Source organism: Aulostomus chinensis, chromosome 2 (assembly GCF_037954235.1).
Source record: "Aulostomus chinensis isolate RoL2024-O1b breed Wild chromosome 2, RoL_Achi_v1.0, whole genome shotgun sequence".
In the NCBI taxonomy this organism is placed as follows: domain Eukaryota; kingdom Metazoa; phylum Chordata; class Actinopteri; order Syngnathiformes; family Aulostomidae; genus Aulostomus; species Aulostomus chinensis.
Genome location: NC_141321.1, coordinates 8,833,427 through 8,851,771, shown reverse-complemented (window position 1 = coordinate 8,851,771; position 18,345 = coordinate 8,833,427). Strand labels below are relative to the sequence as shown.

The 18,345-nt window shown below is 42.3% G+C and overlaps 1 protein-coding gene across 1 annotated transcript in view; it reads right to left on the bottom strand.

Moving 5' to 3' along the window:
* The window catches only part of uacab (uveal autoantigen with coiled-coil domains and ankyrin repeats b), a 41,295-nt gene that overhangs the window by 5,065 nt on the left and 17,885 nt on the right, over nt 1-18,345 (bottom strand). Inside the window, exons 2-15 of the mRNA XM_086226278.1 lie at nt 13,429-13,559; nt 9,074-9,162; nt 7,431-7,495; nt 5,452-5,509; nt 5,272-5,342; nt 3,999-4,105; nt 3,623-3,807; nt 2,584-2,621; nt 2,285-2,341; nt 2,005-2,112; nt 1,532-1,564; nt 480-572; nt 158-188; nt 2-51 (exon numbers count right to left, since the gene is read on the bottom strand). Of these exons, the coding sequence (XP_086082404.1) occupies nt 2-51; nt 158-188; nt 480-572; nt 1,532-1,564; nt 2,005-2,112; nt 2,285-2,341; nt 2,584-2,621; nt 3,623-3,807; nt 3,999-4,105; nt 5,272-5,342; nt 5,452-5,509; nt 7,431-7,495; nt 9,074-9,162; nt 13,429-13,559 (1,116 nt within the window). The remainder of the gene's footprint in view (nt 1; nt 52-157; nt 189-479; nt 573-1,531; nt 1,565-2,004; nt 2,113-2,284; nt 2,342-2,583; nt 2,622-3,622; nt 3,808-3,998; nt 4,106-5,271; nt 5,343-5,451; nt 5,510-7,430; nt 7,496-9,073; nt 9,163-13,428; nt 13,560-18,345) is intronic.

Here is an 18,345-nt window from a genome sequence, read left to right as displayed (position 1 = left end):
CCTGATCAGAGTCCAAGCTGCGAGCTTGTTTGACCAAAATGTTCTCTTTTCCTATAAAAAAACACATAGACCATGTTAACCTCTTGGCAAATAAAAGTCCCATATTCTAACATCATATACTATATTTTCTAAAAGCTTGATGAGGTGGAACACCAACCTTTGATGACGGACTGGCCGGAGTAGTCTCCCTGCACATCCAAAAACGCACATTACAACTCCATTGTAACATGGTTTTATACATCATGTAAACTATCCTATACTACTTTTTACAGAATATCTCAACAACATGAATGCAGTTCTTCAAAAAAATGTTGACCTGATTCAAAAAGAAACATTTTATTCTTGAATTTTTGGGACAAATCAATGTAAACTGGACATAGAGAAGCATTAACTCAAAAGATTTAAAATTTTCAATAGCATGAATTAACCTTCGGATTAATAAATCCGTTAAATCCAATCAAGTATTAGCAGTTACTGACCATAGTGCTCCTGAGCTGGACTTTGACAGTCTCAAGACCTCGGGCCCCTTCCTCTCTCTCTTTGGCACTGAGTAACACCTTCAGGTGCTCCTTCTGGTTCAGTAAGAGAAACAAAAACAAAGCACCAATAAACAACAGCTTGCTAGTTTGGTTCACTACCGAGATCTACTTGTCAAAATGTATTTTTTCAGATATTTAAAATGGATTCCTGCATAAAATCCATTTGCAGTTCAAGACTAAGCTGCTAAGGCAGAGAAGTAGACGTGGTGAGATTTACTCAAACCGAGTTATTTTCATCTGAGGGAGGGCGAGGCACATCTGCTCTGAACACTACACACACATACTGACACATCGCTGTGTCTTAGATGCAAAACCATATGGACCACATATTGATCCACCCATATTTAGTTTTAGTTATTTATATATATGTGTGTGTGTGTGTGTGTATACATGCATATATATACACACACACACACACACACATAGTAGAGAAAAAAAACAACCTGTGAGCTGTTAGTTCCAATTTCCACATACAGTATTTGATTTCTTTGCACTGGTATGGTGCCGATTCAAAGCTTTACCTTTATTCTTAAAAAATACAGTTTCTACACAATTAAAAAAAACAAAAAAAACAACCTCCAGTTGTTAAAGAAAATTGCAAAGCTGAAAATTTGTTCTGACTTTTTGACTCTATTGACAATAGCTCATAATAAACAGGAAGTGCCAAAGAACGAGCGTTATTCATCAATTATGGATGAGTGCACACAGAAATATTCAACATTACATTTCTATTCAATGCAGTTCAATCTTCTATCTTAATTTCCAAAAACAAAAGCCTTGGACCGATGTCTCTGACTGCAGCCGGTCACTACGATGGCCGAATCACATCTCGCCTTCCCTTGTCGGTCCTGATATCTTTAAGCCCTACCTTTCAACTTACTCTCATGGGAATCAACAATACAGTGTGTTAAGGTTTACTTGCAAACAAACTGAGAAGAAAATTCAACAGGGATAAAAGAGGCACACTAATTGTAAGGTTTTCATTTCAATACCTCTTTATGAGTGTCTTCCACCGTCATCTTCTCCTGCAAACGGAAAAAAACAACCTCACTGACGGAACCAATCAGTGACAATGCATCCAATAAGTCCTTCTGAATTAATTTCTTTCTTCCACTGCGAATGGAACTTGTTCTGACAGCTAATATTGAATCATCTATTGAATTCAATGCATGAGGCAACGGATTTTTTTCACAAGCAATTATGTGTAAAAGCCTCTTACAGGCCCACTCTGCCTCCTCTGAAAGAAACGCTTCCAGTTAAATTACTTCTTAAAACCACACCATTATCTCCATCATCTCAGCAAATACCTAGGACCTGGGAAAGTGTGCTCAAGCTAAGTTCATTGTTACATTTTGCTTGACTTTCTCCACTGAAAGCCCCTCAGATCTTGAAGAACCAAGGCAATAACAAGAAGTATGCATGACATCCTTTACTGTAGTTCTGCCTGGGTTCATGCATTGTTTACCTGTGTGAGCTGTTGCTGCAGCATGTTGACCTTATCTAACAGCGCCCTATGCTCCTGGTGGTATTTCCTCAGACTTTCTTGCAAGCTCTCGTTCTGCCTTTCCAGGTCCTGAACACGCGTGCGCGCGCACACACACACACACACACACACACACACACACACACACACACACACACACACACACACACACACACACACAGAACATAACAAGGTTGCTAATGTTTCCCAAGCAAGCACTGAAAGTGAGAAACTAATCATTTTCAATCTGTGTGTGTCTTACATGTATGACATGATCTCTTCTGTTGGCCTCTGCGGCATCTGACTTCTCCACTGATTTCTGAGGGTGAGAAAGAACAGAACATGAGAGCTGACATCGAGTCACTCCTCAACATTCACTAGATGGCAGTCATGTCCAACACTGAGATTCCAGATTTATGAGAAAGGAACTGAAACTTAATGGGCACACAAATGAGTATATTTCAGAAGCATATCACATTAGTACTGAGATAAAATAGATGTTTGTCTCATTAAGGATGTTCTTAATGGATTATGAGCCAGGTCACTAAACTGCATGATTACCTGTCGCTTCCACTGTTCCATTTTTGCTGCCTCTTTATCTGGAAGAAAACCAAGGAACATCGATTAGAGATTCAGTCTTTCCTCCCACTTCCTGTATTTCCCCACAATCCAAGTGCAGTATGTTTCCACCTTAAAAGACTCAGGTAAAGTCATGTAAACATACAAGACACAGTAAAGTGCCAATAAAACATTTTTAGACAGATGTGATCGGAATATAATCACCATTTTGAGAGGCTATGGCTTCACGAAGTCGACTTAAATCGTTTATTTAGTATTCAAAAGGTGCCACGGGCTAATTATTGGTCTGGGAACAATGGCTTTAATTGCAAGTAACCTCCTGTAGCTAAAGAAAAAAACAGGCAGAAGAGTGAACACTGCATGCTATTTAGCTCATCTACTCCTTACTGTATTTTGGAGACTAATGTGTACAGAATATGATACATAAGGTCATTGGGTGCTCTCTACCCACACTGGAGGAACTTTACAGCTCTTACTGCCATCCTGAAGGACTCTTTCCATCCAGGACATTCACCGTTTGAGCCACTGCCGTCCGGCAGACGGGCCATCAAACCAGGACAAACAGACTCACAAACAGTTTCTTTACAACTGCTGTCAGAGCCATAAATGCTTCCTCTATGAAATAAGTGCAATACATCTATGCCATGCAACTGTCACTACATCTTTTAAAATATCCAATGTCAATGCAAATTTTACATGGTTTTTGCACCCACCTCTCAACCCATGTAAACCATGTTTACGTATATGCCTTTCCCTAGATTTTGTAAGTCTGTATATGGTTTATCACTTTGTTTTTATATTGTTTTTATAGGTTTCTCTGCACTAGAAAGCCTGCACTTTACCTTTTTGTTGTACCAGTTACAATGACAATAAAGTGAATATGAATCTGAATAATATATTATAATACCCTACAATACAAAGGTGCATCGTGTGTTTATGGTCTGATCGGTCACAGTGCCAGTCTAACTCTGCTGTCGTAGCCACTCTTGTGTCTGATCCTGGTTCTGCTTGGTCTTCTCACCTCTGCTGGCCTTGTCCAGGTAGCTTTTAACCATTGCAACGAGCTCCTGGTTCTTGCTGAGGCGGGCGTAGTGAAATGCATCATGACCCAAGCTATCGACTCCCTTCACGTCAGTGCTGCCACTCTTTAACAACACTTCCACTGCGTCCTTGCAGCCATACTCACAACCAAGGATGAGCGCTGTTCTTGGGTTGTGAAAAAAGAAAATGTTTTGAGAACTAAAATGTGCATATTAGACTTTTTAAAAAAGCATTAGAATTACACATTAAATATTAAATGGGTATTCACTGATCAAGTTATGCCATCGTTTGAACACTGACTTGAAAGGCACACAGGTTTAGAATCTACGAAGCAAATGCAGCATGATGTGTCTTACTTGTTTTGTTTGTCCCGGACGGTGATATCAGCCCCTCGATCTAACAGCAGCTGACAGATGCGTGGATGACACATCTGGGTCGCTAGCACCAGAGGTGTCCTGCCATCCTGCAGAACAGCCACATTACACACATTCATTCGTGTGCATCCAACAACATAATCACACGCAGTTACAACAAACAAAAACAAACAGTTGTGCACCGTCCATGAAAGCAAGTTGTCTTCCACCTCAAGGAAAAACAGCTCTGGGTCTTGAGAATGTTCCTTTCAATCGATCAGGTGGATTGAAATGCAATGCTGCAACCACTGCCGCTGACAGGCCTTAAGAAGGCAAACTGATTGCTCAACCACTATCACCCATGAAACAGTACCAGGAGGTGCGTTGCTCATGGGCACCAGGATGAAAACTGTTTCCAAGAACAAAAAAACAGAAAAAAGAAGAGGCTTGGGGAGGTCAGGGCATTTGTTATTCCATAGTTGGTCCAGCAGAGAACTCTGACTCTGGATAACAGTAATCTGGTGGCAAAGAACCACTACAGCTGAGCAGACAGTGCGATGAGTCGAGCCATGTCTTCACCCCGAGCTGCTATCTAGTTTGTGAAATACATTGTTAGCGAGCTGGTGAGATGCGATGCTGGATGGTAAATAAATAATGTCCCAAACTTTTACTCTCCTGTTACAACCGCCTTGCCATATTAGCTAACTCTCTATCCACATAGTTCACACTTAATCAGTAGAGTGCAACCAATACTTGAGAATCTTTATCCATCCTGCCTCATACAGCCTGTATCAAACTGTATAAAACTAAAAAGGGAATTGTGGACAAATCAATGGCCAGAGCTCGACATGATGCACCTACAGTAAGTTTGATTTTCCCCATCAACGTCCTGCCCTTGCAGTTTTTGTTTTCTCTCCCAAACTCACTGAGCAACAGTGTCACTTTTAACAAAGAAAGAAAATTAAATTTGAGTCCCACGACTTGAATCTAACTTTTCAGTCTGAATAATTTCACTGAAAACCTGAATCTGAACAGCAAAATGAATCAGAACAAAGTGGCAGCTTGAAGCTCATGCCGAGCTTGATCAATTAGTGGTTTCGTAGACTGAACATTAAACCCTTTGCCTTTGACATCACTCGCTGAATTTATCTAATATCAGAATCTCTTCACTTTTTGTCGTACGTGTTGCGCTCACAAAAATCCTGAGTGAATTCGGCTCTTATTAGACAGGACAATCAAAACACAGAATGTAAATGAAATAAAACAGGGTTCTTACAAAGTCAGTGGCATTCACAGAAGCGCCGCTGTCACAGAGGAGTTTCACGCTGGATGAGCAGCCTGCCATGACTAGAAAAGCAAAAACATCCTCTAAACAAATACAGTCTGACAAGTACAGAGAGGTAAACGGCTCGTGTGAAGAATGAAGAGCAGAGAGATAATGAGAATAAACATTTACCAGCATCATGTAGAGCAGTTCTTCCTTGTAGATCCACATTTCCAACAGGGCAGTTGTTCTGTTAATGGGAAAAGAGGTTTACAAATTAAGAGATCCTCCACAACTGTAACCTGGCTGGCCAGATGCAATGTTGCATACATCCAAGACGACATATTGCACATTTCCACCTGAAAAAAAACGGCCCTTCAGAAACAAATGCTGATGCTGACTGGATAAACGGCATCATAATCAGTGTGTGTTGCAGCAAAGGAGTACAGTGAACTGGTGTCCATACACGGTTCTTTTGACGTCATCCCACTTAGAACAAATTATTCATTCAATCTGGCTTTGGGAGGGAAGAAAATAAGTTTGCTCTGCTCAAGCAGAAAGCTACAGTTCAACGAGACACTTCCAAAATCATTGTTTTCACTGAGAACAGCCCCCAGCGCTGTTCTTCGCTCTTCTTTAAGATGAAACGTTGTCCAGCTCTGATAAACTGCCCAGCGCAGCATCCACGCTTGGCTCTGTAGCAGCAGCTGCCAGCCGCTTCTCTCTTTTGTCACAACCAAACCACGCACCGAAAATCCTCCGATGTGCTCTTTGGTTTATGGTAACTTTATGTAGTGTGTTTTTTCTGGACTTTTTTGTTGATATTTTGTCTCTACAGTATTTGACAAAACAGAAGGGTCATACAAATCGTAGACTGGACATTTCTTTGTCAGCAGGCTTACAAAATCAGCTGGGCATCAAATAATTTGTTTCTCCACTGTAGAAAGGACTCAATCAGGATTTTTTTTGGTAAATGCTGAAATTAATTCATAGATAATTAATCGATTTGCGCTTGAGGGACATATTACCACCCATTAATATTTGCTTCTTCTATAATGTATGTAGTTGGCCCAATTGTTTTAAGGTCAACACATTGAATACTAGCACTGTATGACGAGATGTACGGTTTTACCTAAAAATAAAGGGGGGGGGGGATCAACCCAAAAAATAAGGACCAATTCATGCCGTCCAGTCAGTTCCTCCTCTACAGCAGATGGTACAACGGTTTCAATCATCCTTCATTCTGCTGGTCCATTAAAGCCCTGAACCAACCAAGCATCCAGGGTCAAATATTTACAGCTTGTCCCCTCTTGTTGTTCAACAAAATCATTGTACTGTGTGCACCAAATAAAACCTAGTGTATCTCGTCTTATATATTAAGTATATTTTATTTTGTAGTATCCAAACTACTTGTCAGCGGTTGGCAGGGAAGCTTGAGAGGCAACAGCAGGCAGGTCATATTGGGCTACGTGGCTCTGCACACCAGCTACTGCACCCCTGCTGGGAAAGCTTTGAGGACGCAGTGCTAACAGGGGCCTAATGTTGCTGGGTAAGCTTGCATGAGCTCTGGTCCTCCACTATAAAAACCCGACTCTCTCTAGCAACAAGGGCCAAAAATTAGCATCATGCTAAAAGTGCACGGGGGGGTCATGCAGCAGAGGGAGCTCACGGTGGAGCATCGAGAGGGGAAATCCTATACCTTGAGGGTTTGGGCTGACAGAGATGGCGGGGGTGGGGGGGCGAGAGTGTTGGCATCTAGCTGCTATGTCTGATGTTATGACGGCACCAAGATTGGATGGCAGGTTTGCAGGAGGGTAAGCTTGTCAACACCACTGACAACCTCCTGCCAACAGCCATGACCTGCCATGGGGGGGATGGGGGGGGGGGGGGTTGGTACAGTATGGTACCCTCTTTGTAAACAGATAAATCCTCCAGGGCTGCACAGTGACTCAACAGGGTCTAGTCTTGACCACTACAGAGCTGCTACCACTGCTCGGCTGTGATTATTTAGAGAGGCTGAGAGGGATGCTGCTCTCTGTCATTCATGCAACAGCGTGCAAGTTCATAACGCAAATATTAATAACAAAAACAAACTTAGAAGAGAATAAAACGCAACAAAAAGACAATACAATCACAGGAGTGCAGACAGTCGAAGAAGAGACGCATCTTACCTGCAAAAGCTTCTGCACACAAAGAGAATGTCCATTTCTTGAAGCCAGGTGGAGAGCGTTTTTACCTTTAAGAGATTTATATTCAGTATGAAAAAACATAGCGTACATTCACAATGTTGAGCTGGCAGTATATTTTCCTGCAGTAAAATTGATGGTACCCTCATTGTTTCACTAAACCCGCTGCGATGCCTCAAGAGGTTGGAATTTCTTTTCCTGAGGCCATGCAGGGGTGGGGTAGAGACACCAAGAAAACAAAAGGCTCCTCCAACTCAAATCAACTGTATTCTCTTCACACATAACAGGGCAACTTCCTTCTTACAGAAAACACAATGAACAACCCAAAACAGGCTATTAACTCCAACTTATTCTATTATCTTCTTTTATTAAATGACAGCTCTTTATTTCTCTTTGAGTCTCTTTCTGCTTCACCCACCCTTTTCCTCCCCCCTGTTCTCCACTCCATGGGGCATCGTCTGATGCAGTGAAGCTGGTGGCCTGCTCTATCCTGGCTACACTAGTTGGGTTGCTCCCCTGTGTGGGATTTGAAATTCTTTACTTGGAGGCCATGATGGATTGTAGTCAAGAGGGGACATACCTGCCCGCAATGACCCAACCTGACATGACATCACACCGGGTTTCATCTGTATCAGCTTCCATTCAAATGTTGGCATGACAAAAATGCCTGCTCAAAATTCCACAAGGAATCTACCTGATAGCATCAGGGGAACTTGCAGTGTGTCTAAATTTTTGTCTTCACATCTGAATCTTTTGTCAGAATTGTTCCAGAGATGACACTGGGCTTATTCACACTGTCATCATGGAGGAAAGAAACAGTCAGACCAATTTTTTTTGTTGAGCACATCTTCCTCTCCTCCAACCAGACAAAAGACAAGGCTACCTACATGTGCTTTAATTGATTGAACCATCACTTCCGTGAAATGAAGCCTACAAAACAGCGCAGCCTTGTTATCTTTCATGGCCTCATTTCAGGTAATTCTGCTCATGCAACTTGTTCATTGTCACAACCATTGTAAAAGCTTCCTCAGCCAGCATTCTCACTACTTTAGTGGTGGTGGTGCCTGTCCCTCCGCTCTGAGGCCACTCAACTATTTCACCATCAACAGATGTCAGTCTGAATGAGGGGTACAACACTTCTGCAAGCCCGTGGTTCAGTTTGCACTGGGGACTGCGTGTCATGGTTGTGGTTTTGATTCATTTGGGAGAATGATAACACTGCCAGCTAAAAACAGCAAACTAAATAACAAAGTATGCAAAGTCACCGCTGCATTTGACTGCTTTTTATTGTCACCATTCATTATGCAGGTGCCTGCAGTCTTCTCAGCAAAGGCAGAGCTGATTGTTGGAACTGAAAAATTGTGGTTCAGTTGAAATTTGGATTGTGTATTAAACAGTTAGGTTGTGAATCCCAAATGTAAACAGGCTTAGAGTGTAGAGTGCAAGTGTAGATAGAGAAATATCTGGAATGGAACTCAGCTCTTTGTGTACATGCCAACACTGGTCATTTCGCTGGCTGCTGAAATGTGTTCACAAATTTTTTTTTTTAAGATGAGTGTGACTTTTGGTCTTACAGTAATAATACCTTCACATCGCAATCAGCCAGTATGGACAGCACCGGAACTCACCAGTGGCGTCAGTCGCGGTGACATCAACACTGTGTCCCAGCAGGAGATTGAGACAGTCCAGGTGTCCTCGTGTTGCAGCCAAATGAAACCTGGGGGGATGAGAGGAGAGAGGGAGAAATATCAGACAGGAAAGATGGAGGGGGCATGAGACGATGGAGATGGCAGAGTAGAGAACAGCAAGTGGTAAAAGTGATAGGGTGGTGGTGGTGGTGGTGGTGGTGGTGGTGGGGGGGGTTATCATGCTGAAGGACATGAGACGGACCTGGCTCACCGCTATCAGTAAAATTGGCAATCTTGATGCAAATAACAAGAAGTCTAAGAGTCTGGAATGACCCTATGGACACCAGGAAGGCTAAACAGGCTCCAAGTTTCTATTTCACTTTCATATATGTGAAGATAGAACAAACTTTTCAAAATGTAGACACGTTTTATGCATGTTGGTGTGTTTTGTCTTGTTAAATGTGCAGTGATTTAATGCCATGCCCTCTCTCAGGGTCAAAATGAGGTCAGCTTGTCATCTCTTACTCCACATTTCTCCTAATCTTTATTTTCTAATCCTCCTCAGAGTTCACAGCTCTTCATGGTTACACATCTGCCCTGAAAGGCCCGTCTTGAAATTTCAAACAGCAGGTGAAACTTGTTGTTCAACTGTGAGCTAATATGAACAAAACCGTCCACAGCAAACCAACTACTGATGACAATCAGGGCTCGTTAATCAAAAACAGTTATGAAATGGAATTCTTGTCATTTTAGCGCAGGTTCCTTCTGCACGTGTACCAAAATTTCTTTAATCATCACTTTTGGCTGGAAACATTCCTGTTCCCTGCTGTCTGCTTCACTGCTGCCACGAGCCTCGAAGGTCTGCAAACCACTTGTGTGAAAGCCAATCTCAGTGTGTCATCCATCAAGCCACATGAACCTGTTTATACACTAACCCCAAGGTATCTGCCGCAGAGACGGCTAGACTGTCACCTCAACACCGATACGGGTATTAAAAGCAGCGTTGATGGCCTGGAGGCACTGATTCTCGGGGAGCAGCGGAAGGTCCTGACCTTTGGGTGCAAACAGCAGGCAGGAAGCAGAATCTGTCCGAGGTGGCTAGTATGAATTATGTTCTTGAGCCACACTGTGTTCCAGGAGAAAATTGCTTCTGGACTAGGACAAATCACACCTCTGAGAAACGTCCTCGGAAATCTGTTATATGAATAAAGATTTTAATACAAAGAAACCAAAAGCTACTGCCAACTTTTACACTGAAAAACATTTAACTGGAACTGGAAGCAGCTGAAAAACACAATTAAGACTTTTTTCTTTTGCTCCACATTGAAGGAACATACGCATCCATTATAGCTCAAAGTGGTCAGTCTGGTTGACTCAGACTGACCAAACAGAGAATGTACTCTGAAGAGGTGAAGACTACCCCCCGCTGCAGACCTCAGTAAAGTGGTTAGAGATGAATTTTGAGCGATATATGGTGGGGACTTCAGGAGCACTCCTTCAGCCGTGTCATTTCATCCTCACACACCTGTTCCCCGGCCAGTCTTCAGGTTGATGACAGTCTACAGGATATGGTTGCTATTTTTAGAGCGTGGACAGAGAAGAGTGAACCACACACGTAGAAGCTGGGACAGTAGCTGAACCATATATGATAATATGTGTAGTACTATAACACCCATGGTGTGACCCATCGCCTGAAATGTACATACACATTAACTTAACCCCATCTTCAGACTACAGCATTAAATCAAACTGCCATGATTACCATGAACCCTACAGATTAATACACAACTTTTATGCTTCTTTCAGCCTCTGTTTTGGTTTCACAGCCCCAGTGTCCCCTTATAATTTGGGTAAATTGCCCTCAGCAAACAGGCTGCCAAGAAAGCAAGTTGTGACTTATCTGCTAGTGTGCATGCCAAATCAGCACCGACACGTTTCTCGACAGCTGGTTTGAAACCAAAGCAAAAATGAAGAGGAAAGTGAAATGTCAACTTAAACTTGTCAGGTGGCCGGAAAACAACCGTAGCCCCACTGAGCGCTTGTATCGTCTGCCAGCCTACACCGAAGTTCTTCTGCCCCCTACAGGCCCAAAAACAAATATGAAAACACGCACGTTCTAATTAAGTGTGTTCACTGATCTTCCTTCTGCTAGTTCTGTTTTTTCTTTTCGTGACAATATACCACATGAATGCACTGATATTTTGCAGTTGCCATCACATCCTAATTTGGATGCCTGACCATTTCATTTTTGCTCTGCAAAACAAATCTTGTGCACCAGCTGAAACTGAAACAAGACTTCCTGTTAACTGAATCAATGCAGACACATTGTGGGCATATTACGTATGCAGTAAACAATCCAAGACATACTTGTTCTTCTCATTCTGCAATCGGCCATTATCAGGTTGCCACTCAGATCAAACCGAACAATGGATTACTGCTACTTCAAAGAAAGAAAATGAACATGGCAGTCTCTTTGATCTCTCTGTAGCGTGGCGCGAGTGACTGTCTCGAGTGTGCTGAGGTGTGGATTGGTCAGCTACTGCTCAGAATAAGCGTGTGGTGGGTGTTCTTACCTCAGTGGGATCCAGCTAAAACCAAGGCAGAGATGTACACTGTTTACTCAGCTGGAAGCCTTGGATAGCAGTTAGAGCTAAATTCATTAGCACTCCACAATGATGCTAATCCAGCAAAAAGAAAATTATATCTTGAGAGTAACAGTTTGTAATTAGTTTCCCACCAAGGTCCTTAATAACAAGGGATTGGCGTTTAGCATTCCTCTACTGGCTTTTGCAGCAGCGAGAATGCCAGAGACACGTGTCGATCCGTGTGTGTGGCCCACTGAACTATATGCAGACTTGCTGAGTTGCAATTGTGCTTCACTTTTTGTTTTAGGCAGACTAAGAAAAAGCATGCCCTCCTTTCCAAAAAATAAAAAGTGTTGATGTTGTTGTCAACTGGTTCTAGTTTACATTCATGCAGTGAATGACAATCATAAATGTATCTGAATACTAACACTGTACTAATCAATGAAAATTGGTTTCCACTGGGCTGAATTCAGTTCTAATGGATTCCTCCAACATGAGACCTGCATTTATCAGGTTGTGTGTATATAATTGTGTTTATTTAAACACACCATATATAATCACTGGTCTGTGCAATGGTGCCACGAGATAATTTCACACACTGCTGAAAATACTCTGCACCTTTGCCTCTTGGATCTGGTGCTGCATAACAATATGCTTTAACAAAGCCTTTGTCAAAATAAACCTGAAGAACAAGCCAGAGACCACAGACATCTTCATATATCTGGGATTAAAGTGAGGGCGCCTGTCCTCCATAAATGCATGTGTTGGTATCTGGTTAAATTTAGGTTAGAGAGGGAACAAATTTATTTCAATACAAACATTTCAGTTACTCATTTAGGAGAAGGAGTCCGTCTGGAATACCTTAAAATCTCTGGTGTTTGAAACGCAACCGAGAATGTCTTGACCATATTTTAGTGAGGTAGACCCAATCCTCCCGCATACATCACCTCCCTCATTTAATGAAAACAAGTCAAGATATAAATCCATAAAACTGGAGGTTCTCATTGAAGAATCCTACCATATAAAACACAGCCCATCAAGATGTCAGCTGATCCCAGTAATAGCCTGCAGCTTCGCCAAAATGTGTGACTTGATGTGGATCTGATCTGTGTTTGCACAGGGAGTCATTTCCTGTGGGGACTATACAAACAGCCCTTGGCCATGGTGGACAGGGCTCAAGTGGCCATGAACATTCTTCACCCTAACTCCCACACTGACCTCCAGAGGTAGACAACAGACACTAGAGGGAAACTTTCTCGATTTAAAAGCAGATGTGCTAATATGCAACCGTGATGACATTTTTATGTAGGGCAGCTGGATGAGGGTTTAAGGTTGAAATGTGCAAAGCCGTCTCCACGGCCATGAGAATTTAAGACTTGTCGTTGGAGGGTCAGACGGGGAGATTTGGCATTCATCTCATAAAAAGGAGGTAATAAGTCAAACTATTTTTGAATAACAGTGATCCAATTGGAAAGGAATTCCTGTACACTTTATCTGGGAAAGAGGGCTTGGAATCTGTGTGGGGAGACTTCTTCAGTGTTTGGTATTTGAGATGCTCAGCATTTCTAGATGTTAATCAAGAGAAAACAAATCTGTGCGCGCACATGTTTTACTCAAGTACATGCTGGTCTTGTGAAATCACATTCATGTCTCACTTTTACCCATTTCAGTTCAGGCACTTATTGTGTGTGTGTGTGTGTGTGTGTGTGTGTGTGTGTGTGTGTGTGTGTGTGTGTGTGTGTGTGTGTGTATGGATGAGTGTTTACTCACGCGGAGCGTCCTTCAACGTCAAGCTTGGTGGGGATGATGCCCTTCTTGCTGAGAACAGAAGCCACCTTCTCCACCTCCCCACGTTCCACTGCCTTCATCAGCCGATCATCATACTTATTCCAGTCTGTGTTCTAACAATAAGACAGAGCAATCAGACACACCTTGTCTGTGTTTCATCAAAACTATAGCAGGTTTACAGGTGGAAATGTGTTCATAGAATACTGCATTTCGCCATTGTGAATAATGACCTTGAATATATAACACAAACTTCAGTGAATTCAGAAAGAGCTGCAGGGCTGCAGTGCAGTTTCTCTAAATGCATGTGACTGTCTTAGAAGCTATTTCACTCACAAACTAATAGAAACTATAACCTTCATTGTGATTCAACCACAACCGCAACTTCTATGTACACAGCAGCAGCAATATGTCAAATTAAATACCCCGACTGAGTCAAGCCGTACATCCCTTTGATCACATGTACGTCACACACCAGTTACTTCATTTTCAGTTCATTCAACGTGTGCTTTACAGCACAAGAGAAAAAACATCAACAACCTGAAAACAACTTTTGGCAATGTGTACATACAAAGTGCATGGAAGTGCATTTCAGCCAGCGGCTCATCTTGGGTGAGTGGAGCTGGTCCTTGCACCGTGCTACTGAAAAGGTCGCCAGTGTTCCGGTTTACAGAAGAAAAAAAAAGAAGGAAAAAGTGAGGTATAAAAAAAACTCCTCTGAGTGCACTCAGCCAGTGAGCTTAAAAAAAGGACCAGAAGACAGCAGGATGACAATTTGTGGAGGTCCTCTTATGGAAGGCACAACCCCTGGATTTATCCTCACAGGAGGAAGAGAAGTTCCTTTTGCAGGATTTTCTAAGCATTCCTGTGTTGCTCACAGGCTCTACCTGCAAGTTCAGCACTGCACAGCAGTTTGGTTGCTTGTAAAAGGGAGGAAAAGGAGGAGGAAGGAATGGAGGTGGAGAAGCAGTAGGGCCAGCCCTGCCAGCCCTGGGACCTGCCCTGGCCGGCAACTGCAACTCCTCCTCTGGGGGAAAAGTCAGCTCAGCCTGGCTACCTCTCGCCTCCACCAAGTCTTCCGCTCTACTCTCTCCTGGATCTTCAACCCGACTACTTCTTTATTTGTTTTTCCTCTTCTTCTCTTGACTGCTTTCTATCTGCAAACACTGCAAACTAGCTGATTATCAAAAGGGCTTCTCTCTTTCCCCTCCTCTCTCCCTTATCAGTGGTCTCAAGCGTCTTCACCCTACCAAATGGCAAGGTCAGTCAGGCTCAATGGGGTAAATATGTGAGCTCTCCCAGGTTTAAAATATCACCCCCTCCCTGGTAAACAGCAGTCGCGCACACAGCCCTGCAGACTGGTTACCTCTTTATTTTTTGACCCTCAAAACTTTTTGTGGTGACTGATAGGAAGACGGGGGCTAAGAATACATTCTGGACATTACTGCACGATGAGTAATGGCTTTAGTGTCTATCACTGCTGCCAGCATGAAACAAGGCCAGCCAAAAAGACCTTGCTTACATTACCACCCCCTGCAATGCTCCCTGCTTGTCTCCATCTGAAAATATTAATGTCAGAGAGGGATTATGGCTTGCACATTTGAAGTGGTCTTGGCAATGACACTCGCAGGACACTGGTGGGCTAAAAGGCTGCTGTCGGCCCATCCATCTAAACAGGGTGGTGCGGCTCCAAAGCCCCATGATCCGAGCAGCACGGTAGCAAGGTTAGATGTCAGCCTTTTTACAACCAGCTGTCTGAGACTGCAGCCCTACTACAAACAGCTACACAGGCTCTTCATGTACACAAACGTGGTAAACACCACCAAAGTACAAATTTCACTTTCACTGGGTTAAAAAGTCCCCAGAATAAAGGAAAATAACAATGATCAAAGAAGAGGAGATCAGGTTGGATGAGGAGGTATTTAATATACACACTGCATCGGCTCCAACTGGACTCGTGTTACTGGCTGCGGCCAGACTGACGTTAACAGAGCAGCACTGATACTCACAAACATGCAGAAAGACCTCCTCCGCATGACATGTCATTTGAAGAAGTAGGTGTCAATTTACGAAAGCTGCTCAGCCTAGCATAGAGACAAAGGCGCCAAAATGGCAACAAGCCACAGGGCATACTGTACATCAGTCACGTAAATATCTCACATGGGTTCGCTGGTGTGTGTATTTGTTTGGGAATCTGTTTATGTACTAGTTAATAATAGGGCTGTTAGCAAGCAAAAGTTACTGTGCGGTCGTCACTCACTCTCAAGGAGAGCTAGGCGATACTAACAAAATCAAGTACATGATTGGATTTCATGGTAAAACCATGACCTATATAAAATCAGATATAGGTTTTAAAGTTTCTTTAAAGGCTTCAGAAGTATTTGGTCCAACTATATGATATGTGGTGGCAGATAAAAGGTTTTGGCCTGATGATGTGATGACAATTATCATTTTAGTTCAGTGAAATCATCAGATTTTTAATGGAATATCAAAACAGATGTTAACTGCAGGGAATAATATCCAGTTTTATACTATGACAACATGAAGCACTGGAAAGTGACGGTCTAATAAAGTTAATCACGGAGTGATAAACTTCCACCAAAGACGTTGAAATTTCAGCCAGCACATTTATTTATCCTCTAAATTAAGTAGAAACTACCAGACCATTTTAACTAAAACTGCTCCATAATACTGTGACATTTGTTGGAAGGGTGTAGCAAGGAAGACGCCACTAGTTTAACATTTCATATTTGATTTTTCTTCAAACTAAACAGTAACATGAAACTTTTTTTGTTTGCATGTTAAGGGGTGTCCTGAATGTACAAATCAGTACTGTGTTCTAGATGATGCTGTTTGGCGTGGAATAGATCCATGGCCGTTCATCTCTCTGAGGCTTTGTGTTCTGGTAGATTATAACAAACTCTTCACAGGCTCTTGTACTTGGAACACACGTCTTTAATTGCAATCAAAATACGTCCAAAAACTTCTGAAAATCCACTTTCTCTTCGCCTATCACGAACTGTGTTGTACTGGCTTTCCATCATATCACGTGATCAATGAACTGACCTTTGCCCCCAGAGGAGTATGAGGAGGATCCTGACTTATGATTCTTTTGTCAAATAAATTCAAATGTATGTCTAAAATTCATTAAATGGTTTGGAGCACTCAAACGATTCCAAATCAATGGACAGATAAAAATACTGAAATAAATTCTGTGGCTTTCAGATGGACTGAAACGTTTTCTGTGACTGGGACTGACATTTTATGTTGTCATCTACAAAAAAACGAAACAAAACAAAACAAAAAAGATTAAAATTATGACAATTTCACTAAAACTAAAAAAAACCAACTTTTTATCTAAAGACTAAGAAGCTGCTAAAATTAACACTCCCTCTGGCCACTACAGTGGTGTAGTGAAAATCCGATATCGTGACAGCTCTAGTTCCAACATAGTGGACATAGTTTGCCTTATTACACTGCATCCTCAGTAATGTGACTCCTAGAGATTTATTGATGCTGAAGGGTGCAACACCTTACCTAAGTTACTATTTTAGCTCAGTAGCCTCGGGACAAAACATCACCTGACACAAGATGAGCCAAACTAGACCTTTACCTGTCCACGCACATATTCTTAGAGTCTGGAAATGTTTCAGTAAAGGGCGTCTGTCACCTTCAGTTCAGGTTTTCCATCCCCTTCTACAGGTCGTAACTCTCACCAACACCTCGGCTCCCAGCCTCTGTCTCCTGTCAGGACTAATGGGTCTCTGCCCTCCTGGCAGATGAGATCATCAGCAGGAAATAACAAGCTGGTCATCTGATAACAGAAGGGAGGACGACGCCAAAACATGAAGCAATACGCCGATACATTACGCGACACTGTCGTCCACTGCCAAACTGCAGTTATTGATACGGTTTCAAAAGATTGTAATGATGAGGAATGAATGAAAGTGACGAAGGAAATATAGAAGATTGCATATGATGTTATGAAATATATCAAATGAGAAAACTGGATAGGTATTAGGAACGGAGGCTTTCTTGGCCAATTCCAATTTCATTATTTTGTTGGTGTGACTTAACGATACCGAATTTATGCCGATACAGATTTTCTGTCTAGGAACAGTACTTGTCAGAATATAAAAACATTTTCATGATTACAGAAAATATTACTCCTAGTTTCCCACAAATTGCACTAGATTACAGGATCTTTTCTTCCTTGAAACACTCGTGATAAAAAAACAAGTACATAAATAAGTAAATTCTTCTTCTTCTGGAAGGAGGAAAATAAAATTCTTCTTGAAATGCGTTTCTGTATATCAGCTGTGTCTGAATATCTTTTTACTTATGGATCAAAATCAGTTGAACGCAGCAGCCCGTGAAGGACAGGAGAGGCTACAGGCCGATTCTGGGCTCCAAGGTCTGCCTACTAGCCTTAGCTGCTCTCCCTGTGTTAGCTTCCTCAAACTGCCAGGCTCCATGGGGATGATGGAGTTTGAAGTGTTTGATTAGGTTTGTTGTTTAGGACATTTTTAGTTGTGGCTCCCCTGCAGAATATTGTGGCCTTACATGTTTTACCAATTGTGAGCTTGACCCTGAATCACCACCGGGGAAGGCTGTGACACAGGCCACACAGCCTCAATTCCCAGCTGCCCGCCAGCTTTGCTTATTTGATCAAGTTCTGCTGATTTGGTTGTCTCTTGATTTTAGTGTTTCTATTACGTGCAGGTAAAAACTGGTTTAAACCAGCTCAAACAAAAACCAGGTACCAGAAGAGATGTTCTGACCACCGCTCTTGCTTTTCAACACTTAAGAGGAAATCATTACCTTTGGTCCATGAACAAACACAGCACAACACCACTCACCAGTTTGTTTTCTTCAATGCCATCCTCAGGGAGACCTGACATT